At 47.8% G+C, this 13,415-nt stretch overlaps 4 protein-coding genes across 4 annotated transcripts; 2 read left to right on the top strand and 2 right to left on the bottom strand.

Annotated features, from left to right (window-relative positions):
* Window positions 1-1,041: 1,041 nt before the first annotated feature.
* On the bottom strand, window positions 1,042-2,115 carry BO85DRAFT_333 (uncharacterized protein). The gene is made up of 4 exons (XM_025655443.1): window positions 1,992-2,115; window positions 1,434-1,939; window positions 1,168-1,374; window positions 1,042-1,070 (listed from the first exon to the last, which is right to left on the bottom strand). Exons 2-3 carry the CDS (start codon window positions 1,904-1,906, stop codon window positions 1,248-1,250), a joined length of 600 nt encoding a protein of 199 aa, XP_025520463.1. The 5' UTR covers window positions 1,907-1,939; window positions 1,992-2,115; the 3' UTR covers window positions 1,042-1,070; window positions 1,168-1,247.
* A 2,656-nt stretch (window positions 2,116-4,771) lies between these two features.
* BO85DRAFT_473270 (uncharacterized protein) lies at window positions 4,772-6,129 on the top strand (the record flags this gene model as incomplete). Its single annotated transcript, XM_025662613.1, has 6 exons — window positions 4,772-4,859; window positions 5,161-5,379; window positions 5,519-5,541; window positions 5,677-5,706; window positions 5,747-5,946; window positions 6,039-6,129. 5 exons carry the CDS (start codon window positions 4,772-4,774, stop codon window positions 5,771-5,773), a joined length of 387 nt encoding a protein of 128 aa, XP_025520464.1. The 3' UTR covers window positions 5,774-5,946; window positions 6,039-6,129.
* A 1,467-nt stretch (window positions 6,130-7,596) lies between these two features.
* On the bottom strand, window positions 7,597-11,011 carry BO85DRAFT_418 (putative cytokinesis regulator (Byr4)). The gene is made up of 2 exons (XM_025657791.1): window positions 8,440-11,011; window positions 7,597-8,392 (listed from the first exon to the last, which is right to left on the bottom strand). Exons 1-2 carry the CDS (start codon window positions 10,823-10,825, stop codon window positions 7,812-7,814), a joined length of 2,967 nt encoding a protein of 988 aa, XP_025520465.1. The 5' UTR covers window positions 10,826-11,011; the 3' UTR covers window positions 7,597-7,811.
* Window positions 11,012-12,087: 1,076 nt separating this feature from the next.
* On the top strand, window positions 12,088-13,407 carry BO85DRAFT_360975 (uncharacterized protein; the record flags this gene model as incomplete). The annotated part of the gene is made up of 5 exons (XM_025655574.1): window positions 12,088-12,247; window positions 12,322-12,483; window positions 12,608-12,895; window positions 12,956-13,218; window positions 13,351-13,407. The coding sequence occupies 5 exons, from the start codon at window positions 12,088-12,090 to the stop codon at window positions 13,405-13,407; spliced, it is 930 nt and encodes a 309-aa protein (XP_025520466.1).
* Window positions 13,408-13,415: the final 8 nt, after the last annotated feature.

Consider the following 13,415-nt stretch of genomic DNA (forward strand, 5'->3'; position numbering starts at 1 on the left):
ATGCATTTTCCATACTTTCACACAAAACCATGGTGACACCGATGTTGAGTAAATGTAGCGATGGCAAATCTCCAGCATCAGATACCTATAGTGCGCGTTTCAGATCCAACTAGAATGTTCATTGGGAAGTAAAAAATTGATGGACAGTACTATGAAGACTAAAGAATTCGTATTAATGATTGTGTAGGTGGCGATCAGAAGACAGTCGAGAAGTGCTATACCACCATCCCATATGAAGTTCTCAGTGGCATGGCTTGGCCCACTTGTTCATACAACAGATACTATTGTGATTTACCACCCTCTAGTAGTCCCTATGGCTGGATGGCCCGTGCGTGGAAGGATAGCCCGCATTGTAGCTAACTTGGGATGACGATACTGGCATATCTCCATGAAACGAATCTAGGGTGCCTGGGAGTGTACCTGGCAGATGGCCCATCGTTCCCCCATTGAAGGATCGTACATGGCCTGCACTGATGGCCTGCCTTTCCTGTAGAGATCGTTGGCTGTCTAGCCAAGTGCCATGGCTGCTAAGTTGGGTAAAGTAGTCCGACTGCGGTCTCTCCAGGACAAGCTGTCCGTTCAAAGTCGAATCACGTCTTGACATAGGCGGTGACGGTAGCTTTGGTGAACGGGATAGTACCTCTAGGCGAGGTGAGCCTCTCCTTGAACTAGGAGGTGTCAAGCGCGCACCTCCTCGACGCACTTGGCAGGTTGGACATATCTTGACAAAGCGTGAAATAAGCTCCTTTGGAACCCTGGACTAATGATTAATTTGGGACTTGCTGAGGATGAGTAGAGAGAATGAGCAAGAAGAGAGAATGCAGGGGGAAGAAAAGATCTCAAAAATGTGTGTGATAGGAGTAAAGAGGAAAAGATGCGGTTTCTCTGATCTCACCAGGATCGAGAATTGAGTTGGGGATGCGAGCTTACCATGAATAGATTTGTCTAACTCGAGCCGATGTTTTGTCTCTGCCTCCGTGTTGGCATTGTTGATGTGCTCTAGTGAGTATTTTGAAAAGTTTCTCTCGAATAGCCACTGGTTTTCCCTCATGGCAAATCATTTTCGTGCACTTTAGGATCACAATCAAGGTTAGCACCCAAGTCCTAAATAGTTTGGATTGTAGACGAACATCTGATGTGCCGGTGCCGACTGTTTGGAGCTTGAACATTTTCTTTACCCAGAATCTAGATTGACATAAACTTTAGCCTCAAGTGAAGTGAGCCTATATCGCTTGCAATGGGGCGAATTACCGGAATTGGGCTGATTCCACAGCCGTGTCTTTGGGGTCCATCAGTACGGTTTTGATGTTCCGTGCCCTTTTGGCGTGGATCAAAGCCTTATCCTGCTTTTTGACGGAAAGGTCGTCGACATAACTGTCCAGTATTTGAGCATGCATATAACGTGAGTCCAAAGTGAACGGGGTTCATCCTACCTTTTCATCAACTGATCAAACTCCCTTACATTAGGAAAGCCGTCCAGTGGAGGGATGACTGGCTCTGATAGCATAGAACTCTCATTCTGCGAATCCTGGCTTTCAATATCTGCTTCGCTGAATGCATCACGAAGTGGGAGAAACCCTGGTGACTGGAGGTAACGTGACTGAGGCATATACTGGATATGATGCTGAAGAGGTACATGATCTGGAGTTGGCGGGACCGAATGGCCCGGTGACTGATGAGGTGACAGATGGTGGGTGCTGGATGTGATGCCAGAATGACTATAGGGTGAACCAAAATGTGACGCATAAGTACTGAATGGTTGCTGCTGGAAAGGATACGATCCTGTATCATTTACCCCAAAGTCGTGACTGTCCCCGTGACTGTATGGAACAGGTAAGGCAAGCTGGTGGTTCACGATGTAGCTATCAGAGCCATCGTGATTGTTGCGCCTTGGGTAACCACTCATGCTGAACAGGTCTGCCAAAAGCCCAGAGAGACGCTTATAATTCCTTTAGACGGGAAAAAAGAAGAAAATTTTGGATTGCAGTTACACTCGGAGAAGGACCGTATGACTGGGCTCCTAATGGAGTCGTCTTGGGAATTGAAGCAGTCTTTCTGCGTTCGCTACCCTTGCAATCGTATCGGGCCCAACGTGAGAGACCAGATAAAGGAAGCTTGTTGCTCCGAATTAGGGTTAAGGGAACAGGGAGGATTAATCAAGACAGAGAGGGAAGATGCTCGGGAAGTTCGATAGCCTGGCAGACTACTGTGACCTGACAATTGTAGGAAAGTAGGGCCAAATATGTCAAGCAAAAGTGGGTACAAAGTGGCAGTTAAAAGGTGAAGCAGACAGAGCTGTGACCAGACCCTCCAGGAAGCCTCAGTACGGCCCGTATAGGATGCGCTGGTACGATATGCACAAGACCAAGGCATAATATTTGACAGGGGTGCAAGGTTAACCATTCTGCAATCTTGCCGCAACTAAGAACGACCAAATAATCCTTGAACTTTGTAAATTGCTTCTTTCTCCAGGCATGTGTACTCTGCATATGCACAGAGGGCGGCCAGGATAGAGGAAGCGAGCTGCAGAACGAAATATAAATGTAAGGGAGCATGGGAGAAAACGGTAATGGGGTATTTTGGATACATCCACGAGAACAGCCCCACTGCAAGATCATGGTAGGAGCAGATTCGATAAGAGGGGATGAGAAGGAAAGCAGTGGCTAACAGCTGTGGAACCGACAGGGATCAGGCATCATAACGCAAAGGTGAGGGGTATGAAAAGAGGAAAAGAAATTTGGAAAAAGAGATTTTCGAAAAAAAAAAAAAAACAAAAAAGACGGAAAATGTGAGACACAAAGCGATTAAAGAAAAAGAAAAGGAACGCTGGAATATCAGTTGGGTAAATGACAATACTTATTCACGAATTGCATCTAGGGAACAGAAGAGAGAAGATGATGCATATCTATTGATGTCCGAAATTACTGAGAGGCATAGCCAGGTTGCCGAGAATGAAAAAGATATGAGTAAATTGATGACTGAAATGAAAAGAAACAGAAACAGAATAAGAGTGAGTGAAAATATTTCAAGTAATAATGATAGCTACAAACCGGCATGTACCAGCAACGAGAGATCGTTTGCCTCTCTTTGAGTATACCGTTCGGCAGACTGAACAGGCTTGTATCTGCGTCAGACAAGGCGTCGGTTTGATGTCAGCATAAGATCAGCATAAGTAGAGCTCCAGAGTTCGAACAGGGATATCTTGCCCGTAGCTGGAGACCTTAATCTAAGTGAAAAACAATGTGCCCCCCGTTAGTGCTGCTTCTTCCATACGCGATCCTGGCCTCAAATGATGAGCTACCGTATGATGGAGACAGATGCTTTACAGTTGCCAGCCATATCACAGCCAATGGAGCAGTTGGAACAACTCCTGCAGTACGGAACCACATGTAGGACGAAAATGGATGTACTGATGCTGCATCTAGTTTATGGAGGCAAGGAATTGAATGTATCTCAGTAATCGACACCTGGTTTCATGTGCAAATATAACTGATGCATTGCCGAACCATCATGATAGAAGACGTCACCGATGTCCAAAGTAGACATGGCCATAGAGGTAGGTAGAGAACATCGCAGAGTGGCTGTGCTGGTCCTTCTCAGTGTTAGGCCGCAAATCACTTGTCTAGGCTAATTGGCTGCCTTCCAGATACCTCTCTGAATTGTCGCGGATAATGAGGACAACGTCATCACTAACATCGTCGCCGCTGGCGCCGCCAGCATCGTCGCCATCATCGGCACTCGATTGGGTGACACTTGGCAATTCTTGAAACCATTCTGCTGTTTCTTTCGTCCTGCGAAGTCTCCTTCTTTTCTTTTTCTTGTTGAGTAACCGCCAGATACGAGGGTAGGTAGATACCTGGGTAAGTGCCTACCCCCTTGTAGGCGTGTTAATGTATGTATGAGCTGGCGACTAACTGCTTAACACCGAAACTCCTTTTGAAACATGATACGCCGAATGGGCGATGCCCAGATTTCGGGCGCTTATAAGTAAAACAATGTAGGTATGCAGGAGCCTGACTAACTGGAGAACAGAACCTCTTTACATAATTCGTACACAGGGTGTTTCTAAGAAACTGATTGCCAGAAGCTAAACAATAGCAAATGCAGGCAAGAGGGAAAAAAGCGGGACTGGAAGAAATAACAAACTAGCACCCAAGTACCAAAGAAGAGGCAAATGTGTTTGGGGCTTGCAATAACCACGATTGTCGTTCAAACTTCAGTTCACCGGTAGCCAATGGGTGTATAACTGGTGACCGTGGCTAGGTCCAACCTGGGACACATACCTAACTACTTTTGGAAACTTGTGGACAAACCAAATTGAACTGATGTAGGTCGCCTTCCTGCAAATACTATCTCAGTAGGGACTATCTTAGCGGGGAGGTAAAAGTACAGAAAAATACATGAAAAAGGAAAAAGGGGAGGGATGATTAACAGAAAACCGTTGGAGGCAGGTGAATAGGCAGGTATCAGCACTGTCTAACACACAGAAGTGTGTACTGTGATCACAATGCTGTTCCTGAAGAGAGAAGCCCGATCAGAAGAAGTCGGTGCATGGCGTCAATCAAACATGTCTACTACTAGTAGTCACATGAGCAGGATCGTGAAATCCACCCATTAACCCTATTCAGGTGTGCTGCAAGCCAACCCAAACATGATGCTGAATTCATCAGAAGCATAGAGCAAGCACTACTAGGCAGAGATCCGATTTCTCCCTAGACACAGATACATACTTTCTCTAATAAATACCAGCCCGGCTTGACTCGGCATCACCATGCGAAAGGAGGGCTTGATAAAATCGAGTACTGAGGACGGAACCAGGAGTAGGTTTGTTATCGCCGCAAGGTCAATACCCCCTGAAGGTAAGTAAGGATAGGTGAGAACAGTCCTTTACACTACACCATGTAGCTCGTATTATGTACGCGTCTCGTCTATCTACCCCCAATGCAAGTACCCGGACTTAGCAGCATGAAATTCCGTCTTCACTCAGTTTGAAATTCGATACTTTGTGTGACCCTTTCGGGTGTCGACATTGTATATGATATTCTGCTCTTTTGGTTGAGAACTCTAGACTAGTGAGGGTTGCATTGCTTCCCCCCTTCTCCTCATGAAATGGATGCTTAACCTTTGCGAGCGTTCCACCCGTCTGCTAACCATGTCCAGCACCAATGACCATTGTGGAGGGAGCAGACCCGCTTCAGTCATTACTCCTTGTCCTTACCCAGTCTTTGACCAAATGCCTACTCAAATCGGGGTTACTCGTTGTCTTACAATGGCGCAAACAAGCAGGGATATACCCTGAAGCCTGTACCCATGAAGCTTACATACAGCCTGTAGACGCCGCCACTGAACTTATAACTGCCTTAGCCCCATGTACATACAGTAAGAGGTCAGAATACGCTAGTTCGAGAAAGTTAGTAGCTGACTGCTTCAGATTTGAATATATGTACGCTTACTACTACTGGGTAATCCCGGCTTTCTGGGGTATTAAACGGCATGCGAAGGCTATATATGGTGTTAGGCACGGGCCCAGTACATGGGACTGTATGTTAAGTCAGGCCAATAGATAATACTTTGGCTTGAAGAGGTCTTATTCACATAGCGGTACTTAGATGCTGCTATCAATTCTTTTTCCGTATTCCACTTTCCTGATCTTCTGCGTAGCAACTTCCTGAATAGGCAGTACCTTTTGAGAATTGGTTCTTATATGTATGTTGTGATTTATATGATGTTATTGATCCATGCACAGAGACTAAAGACCATCCACGTTCTATAATTACTGACCTGAAAGTGAGAATATCGCCACTAGTCATCACCATGATCATTGCTGTGGTTCAAGTGACCATCTTTCTTGCTAAAAAACCACATTAGCCTTGTTTCGCTTCTTTAGCCCGCTTTCCACTTAAGTGAACAGTCTTTTATTATCTGCTTCGCCTTGTATCGATGAAAGTGAACAAGCTCCCTTCACTCTGCCTTCCGTACCCTAATGGCAGTTTGGAGTCTCTCATGCTGACTCAAAGTACCTGAATCGTCAGCAAAAGAGCATCCCCTTCACGAATAATATGCGTCTTGGTTTCTACGGTGCGTTGGTATACATGGCTCAGAGCCTGCAAGTCATCTCACTGTCTCAGGAGAGGACCAAAAGCTGCACAGTCGAAGAGAGAGGGCTGGAAATTTACCCTTGCAAAATCTCCAACGATCCGTTGATATTCCGAACTGGGAAGATTGACGACGCAATTATGAGCATCAGGATGGGTATTCTGGCATATTCACTCTCCGGTGAAAAGACTTTTGCTGAGGGACGGCGCACCAGTTTCAGGCTGGACAGTGGCGTATTGGGCTCAGACTACGATACCTTATCTATATTTAGTTGCCTCCATAGATTTACTAAGTAGAGCAGCATTGAGAACCTGATCGTTCTCTTGTTTGCCTGGATTGCGAAAAGTCGATACTGATTGCTGTTCATGTGGACGACACGGGACCTAGAAACTAAGATCATATCCTCCAAGTTACAGAAGTTGATGAGGCAGAATTCTTGCTAAGTACGACATCTTTCTATGCCGGGTTTTATCCACGTAGATCGATGCGTCGCTGGCTAGGCTGATGGATGATCATCTGGGTCTCTTACCATCTATGCAGGGGTGTGCGCTGCTGGATGCACGGTATGTCTGCTCACTGCCTGCAAAGGGTCAGTAACGCTGGGAAGCAGTAACCGACCCCACCAATAAAGCAGTAGCTGTTTTCGGACAAATTCTGAAAATTCGACTCTCATGATCTTGCAGGTTATGTTATTGCTGGCTTAGGGCAAGCGCTACTTACTACATACGAACAATCCGGAACTCCCGGGGATGCGGGGGGTTGGGGCCGAAGAGCCTTTGCATCATGACTGGGATGTCAAGGCCTATCGGAAAGGGAAGCTTATAATATAGTAAGAGTTGTAGATTAGTTTCCGACGCGAGGGGGAAATCCTGCCAGGTAGTAGCTGTGATCGCAACTGGTACGTCTTCGTCGAGCCTGGATTCTAGGGCTGTGCTACAAATACTGGCTAGGAGCTTCGGACAAGTTTGCAGCTATGAGGGTTTGAGTTAAAGATCTTTGCTCAATTCATAACATGGAAAATGGAGTAGTGCAGAAGAGTTAGGTTCCGTGAACATGCATAATGAATTGCTCCAAGAATCTCTGTCTGCCTCACTTTGGCCCAGCCCTAACACGCCAAGCAGGAAGACCTAGCCCACGTAGGTATTGTAAAGTATTTATTAACAGCCATGCTGACCACAGCCACAATTACGAAACCCGCAAATATGTCCCTCAGTGGATGTGGCAAGGCGTATGATACTACTAACCTCGACAATCCAGTTCTTATAGAATGGCGAGGCGCTACCATGATCAAGGAGTCTAGACTTTATGTGTTTGTTCTACAAGATCCTAGGACCAAGCACCCCGGGCAGTAGCTGACTGCTTTCGAATTAAGGATTCATTCCTGGATTCCTCCTATCATTTACAGTTGGATTCACATAAAAATGATCAGTTATTATACATCCCTGAAAAAGTCATCTGTCCATCAATGGCGTGGTAATAAGTTACATATAACAACCGGTTCATAAGAAGCAAAGCAAATCGCACCTCTTTAAGTCATAGTCTCGTAGAATAATCATGAGTCTTCCCATTTCATCACCATTTGCCATCATCGAAAGCTGGCAGCAGGGTTGGGTTGCATAGGCCAATAGGAGCTGCTTCAATGCAACAGCAGCGGCCTTTCACCACTTCATAGTGCCCTGGCCCCCCTGTTCTTGGAAACGCCACTTGCGACCGAGTCATGTGCGGTCAAGGTGCTGTGTGCTGAGCGTGCTATTATTGAATCTCACCAGATCCCGAATAGCCCATCTCCAACCGTCCCCGAACCTCCCACGATCATGAGTGGTCCATTTATCGACCTTGCGCCTCCACTTCTCTTCTTCCGCACGCTGCCGCCTGATAAACTCCGGGCCCACGTCAAACTCTTCCGTTATGGGCCATTCGTCCGATGAATCTTCGTAGCTGCGGTCATCAATACTGGCCGCGAGACCGAATTCATCATAGGCGCCCGAAATTCGTCCCCCCGCGGTATTGGACGGCTCTTTTAGGTCGTCTAGACCTGCAAAGACATCGTCTTCGTCTTGAATAGCAACCAGCCCATCCTTCCCCGGCTGTAATGGCGCCAATTTGAGCCAGCACATACGTTGTGGATCAAATACCATTCCGCCGACGACCTGCACATTCTTCATCGCGCCTATATTCGTGATTAGAGCAGGGGTCGGCTTTGGTGACTTGGGGGACATAGTGTCAAAATCCTGGACTATGTTTTCATTTCCTTCCCAGCAAAAGGAACTAGGATTATAACGCATGCCATTAAGAGCTAAGGATGTCAGCACTTTTCCCATCATGTACTGGAGCTGAACTTACATTTGGGCTCTTGCACACCCGTACCCATGGGTTTGATTAGTTGTGGTTTGGAGACAGGCACTGGCGCAGCTTTGCTTTTCCTGCTCCGGATAGTTGCTGAGTTCGAAGGCACCCGTGACACATTCGCAGGCTTCCAATTCATCCCAAGAGGAGCAAGCGGGTGATTGTCGCGGTTCTTTGGCGTGTTCGTTAACGATGCAATGCGCTGTTCTCTTGCGTTCCTCGAAGCGTTCGTGTCCCGTGCGAATCTTGGTGTGACACTGTTTAGCCTGATTGTGGCGCTTGGTGTGGCTTGTTCGATTGTGGCATCTGCCTTTGCTATATTAGACTGGCCGTGGTTTAATTTACTTCTAAGTGTCCTCGGAACACCTCGCCCCGAAGGATGCTTCACGAATTTTCTCTCTGCTGAAGAAGATGTGGGCAGATCGTCAAATAGTGCCAATTCAGAACCATCACCAAAATTACGCCTTCGAGTAGGTCGCGTAAGTGTTCTTTTGCTTGCAGCGACCAATGTCTCTGGACTAGACTCATTGAGAGTCTTACCCATAGTATCATGGCGGGTAGATCGCGGCAGTCGGGTTCCATGTCCTTGGGGATTTGATGCATCATTGGGACTATCTGAACTGGACCGACGATTGTATCGAGAACTTTTGACACTGGCATGATGCGACTGCTTATCTGAGGCACCGGCAGGAAGAAATGGTGCCTGAGGTTTACGAGCGAAAGTCTTCGTATCACTTCCTATCCGGTCAACAGGAGTTTTCGGTCGGGTGGCGTAGTATTTAGGCACGTCCGAACCATCTTGTAGTGTAGGCAGACTTTGAATATTTGAGATAGTCTGATGTGGATTTCGTAATGTTGGCATTGAGCGCTTGGTCCTCAGTAGTTGCCTACCCGAGGCTATACGTTCACTAGCAAAGCTATCATTCGATAGACCAGCGCCCATGAGCCGTCGACTAGGGGTTGACGGTGTTTGAGATGTGGAAGACCCAGGAAGGCTGGAGACGGAAGACTGTGACGAATGACCCCCAGCCCGGCGTTGTGATGACCGAAATCTCGACAGAGGAGCACCGCTCTCCGACACAGTCTCGAGATGGGTTGAATGAGGACGGTCGTGTCCTGAAAGGCGAGGAATTCGAGTCTTTGGGGAAACCGCCGTGTTCGTGAACGTGATTGTAGTTGTTGAGTGCCGCGCAGGACTTTTGGGAATTTCCGTTTTGCACTTGACGTTGGGGTTTATCGACAGCCTGCGAGGATTGAATACTTCTCCATTGTTGACTTCAAGGCCCGAGAAGAAGTCGTCAGTAAGGACTGGCGTCTGATTAACTGGACGCCGTTCCAACCGTACGTCATCACTGGGCGATTCTTTCCGCTTCCTTAAGGACGCTTCAAAATCAAGCGGGCCTTCTGGTATGACGAGGCCATCAAGGCCTTCATCTTCACTCTCAACCGTGAGACAGCTCGATGAACTTGGGCTGACAACGGAAACCGAAGAGCTTGGAATTGATGGCTGATCCCTTGCGGTACCCCCGAACCGGACTCCAATACTGCCTTCTGACCAATCTACGTCGATATCATCAGGAGTAGGACCGGCGGTTTCCACGGCTGTCTTTCTAGGGGAGAGCCGGAGCAAGATGTCATCCGCCGGTAACTCGAAATCATCTTCGAGATTGTCGGTGGAATCCTGGCCTCTCTCAGGAGTCGGACTGTCGATACGCGTTGCTCTGTCTGGTGAACGAGGCTTGGCAACCCTAATCGTAGGAACGTCTTGAGTGTCAACGAGCCCGCCCTCTTGCGGTGAAATAGAGGTGATAGCAAGAGCTGACTGAAGGCGTGTCGACGCCTCGCTATCCCAAAAACACGGGGCGGAGGTTTTGGTCGGACTTGGGGCAGCGGAATTGATTTGCCGAAGAGACTCAGGAAAACACATATTTAGCGAACGCTTTAACTCAAGGGTGCCGTCGGGACCTGGAAGTTCGACGTCATCTGACCAGTCGTCGACTATATCCTTCTTCTGCTTTCTGTGTCCGAGGCGCTTGATGGTGCCTCCAATGAGGGCCGATCGAGGGACGTTCATAGGCAAAGGGATCCCGGCGTTTTTGGCAGAAGCGATAGCTTCTTCGGTGATGATTTCGTCATTGTCCAACAGCTGAACCTGCCAATCCTCGTCCCCTCCTGCGTTGGAATCAATATCGGAACGTCCCGAGCGACGCGATGAAATCGAATCTCGGTGGCCCGACCGGCGCACTGACGAAGTCGTCACAGATGTAGCTGTTGATGCGGCTCGTAGCTGGATATCCTCGTAGCATTGTAGATCATCGTCATCGTCCCAACACTCGATCGTTTCTTCCTCACTGTGGCGGACCTCGAGAGTGAAGGGAGCCATGTTCTCGCACTAAACTGATGTATGCTCATATAGGAGATCAAAGATCCTCGGGGCTCTAAGTAGCAGATGGAAAGCACACGAGCGCTGAGATTCGGCTGCCAAGGGAAAGCAAAGTCATTCCGTGCTTGGTGAGACAGGTCAGATTGAATATGCGTCAATTACTCGGATCGGATAGGCGACGTATGATCGTGCATTGGCAATTAAACAAGAGCGATAGCGTTAGAAGGCGTGAGGGGGAAGCCTGACGGTGTTCCAAAAAGGGGAAACTCGACTAAAGCCGCTATCTATGTGAGTGGCAGGTTGCCCTATACTGAGGCCAAGCAGGTAGGGTCGCATGTAAGTCTCAAAATCAACAGAAACCAAACAGAATGATCAAGGTGAGGCCAGAATGTGTGCTCCGATATTCGCTCGAGAGTTGGCGCGTAGTGTCAGAAGGGAAGGGAACAGAAGTGAGGAACGCAACCTGGGAAATACGGACAAGGGAAAAGCCTGGGATGGATGTAACGCCGAAACCAGAGCGCGACGGCACCAAATGGTGATCATCGACGAATAATCACGGAGCCAGCTATCAAGCCTCTTTTGTATGACAACAATGATGAAGCTGAGGCCATGGGAACGAAAGTACGGCAAGAAAAAAAGGGCGGAGGGGCTTGGCTGAGACCGACGGCAATGTCGACGAGAACTACTAACTACTACATACATTCATTCATCTTGGATCAAATACGGCTTGGGTTTCACCGTTTTCTTCCCCTTCTATTGGGTAATGCTACGTCGCCTTGGTTGGCCGCGTAAATGGGTAATAAGGTGCTATACCCACCCAGCATTCGCTAGTCCCTTTATTAGCACTGCATAGGTCATAGCTAGACTCTTGCTAGTTGACTGTCTGTTGCTGGGAGACTCACACTGATGATCCACACAGTCGGCCGATCGCAGCTATTGAACGGAGTTCCAGTACCGCAGTTTCACCGAGCACTACTTGGTACTGCTTCACACCACTGCAGGTACCAGGTCTAGCTCAGGATCAAGTCATCTGTCGTCGCAATATTGAATGGTAGTTTTACCACTTTGCTGAAGTTACACAATAAAATACAAGTTCCATACATGGGTGCTTGCGGCTACCAAAGTCTATAGTTACAGCTTGTCCAGGCAACACTCCTTCCTCTCCTAGGCAGCCTAGACAGATCCCAATTTCGTCTTCATATAAAATAGGATGCAATACTTTTCATACTGCATCAAGTCCTGGTAGTCAAAGTCACAGCAATATGTCTACGTCTGAACACACGTCACCTCCTCGGGTTCTACGTGTCCCCAGGTCTGATGAGCCCGACAGTTATGTGCTGCTCCACGTCGCGCGCACCAATACGGCTGCACTCGACTTGAATCTCACTGCAACGGAAGGAGAATTTCCGTATAATGGGGTCGGTATGGGGTGTCCATATTACTGTTCCTTTTGTCTGTTCTTTCTTCAAATATTGTGATATACTAAGTCAGAATAGTGCGACAGGCTCGTGCGAAGACTCACCGTTCAAAGGGTTACCAGGGAACCGATGAGGACTGGGTTCTTATCCTACTGCGTGCCTTGGGTCAGCTAGAGATCAATACAGACAATTCAGATCTGCTATCTGGTATTGAATTATCAGCTAGCATCAAGGGGCAGGGTAGGCAGGGCAATCAACTGGTCCTCACTATTCGCCGGAGGGTCCAAACTATAACTGTAATTCCAACCACCGAAAAGTATCAGATGTGGTGCTGATGATCCACAGCAAAGACTCGGTTCTATAGCGCTAAAGCAGGATGATGAGCAAGCTATCCAGCTATTTGACTGGTCTGCTATCGCCGTTGCCAGAGCTGATATGCTTGAGCAGCAGTTATTAAAATTGCAACGGCACTATCACGAAGCCGACAGCACTATCGAGCAGCTCAATAAGCAAATTGAAGACTTCATATCTGCAAAACGCCGCCATGAGGAACAGCTTATGACGAACTTTACGCAAGTTCTAAATCAGAAAAAGCTCAAAATTCGCAATCAACAACGCTTGTTGGCTTCAGCGAAAATTGATGTGGACGATGGTAAGGTCACATGTTCGAGTCGAGTCAACAATAGCTGATCCTGGGATTATTAAAATGTAGCTGGTAAACATCAGGCCGCCTCATCAAAAGTCGGGGCCCGTGTCGGGAGCAAGAAGCATGCGAAACGTCCTATTGTGGAAACGAGCGATGACGATGCTGAAAGCGATAATGGCTCGGAGAGCTTGGATCAGACCAAGCCTCAAACCAGCCCAGGAAGGATCTCAGATACGGACGATGAACCGAATTCTACTCCCCAGCCATTGGAGGATGTAGATGATACTACTGATGAAGATTCACCCACAGCGTCCGGCATCGACCAGGGGGTAAGTGAACAAAATAAAACGGAAGAAGCCTATCATCCATCTAGGATGCAAAAACAGTCACCGCCACCCCGCAGGGAACTTCCATTCACCAGAGGGTCAGGATCAAGGAAAGACACAATACAAGATCTACAGCATCAACAAGACAATGCCGAAGAAACCGCAGGCGAGACAGACGATGATGAGCTATGAAGGCATAG

Source organism: Aspergillus piperis, assembly GCF_003184755.1.
Source record: "Aspergillus piperis CBS 112811 unplaced genomic scaffold BO85scaffold_1, whole genome shotgun sequence".
NCBI classification, from domain to species: domain Eukaryota; kingdom Fungi; phylum Ascomycota; class Eurotiomycetes; order Eurotiales; family Aspergillaceae; genus Aspergillus; species Aspergillus piperis.

Bases quoted from the DNA above. Each gene is read 5' to 3' on its own strand.
- BO85DRAFT_418 (XM_025657791.1), bottom strand. From the start codon at position 10,825: ATGGCTCCCTTCACTCTCGAGGTCCGCCACAGTGAGGAAGAAACGATC. The intron at 8,393-8,439 runs GTAAGTTCAGCT...TGACATCCTTAG, and splicing joins GGGTGTGCAAGAGCCCAAAT to CTCTTAATGGCATGCGTTAT.
- BO85DRAFT_333 (XM_025655443.1), bottom strand. From the start codon at position 1,906: ATGAGTGGTTACCCAAGGCGCAACAATCACGATGGCTCTGATAGCTAC. The intron at 1,375-1,433 runs GTAGGATGAACC...AATACTGGACAG, and splicing joins TTTGATCAGTTGATGAAAAG to TTATGTCGACGACCTTTCCG.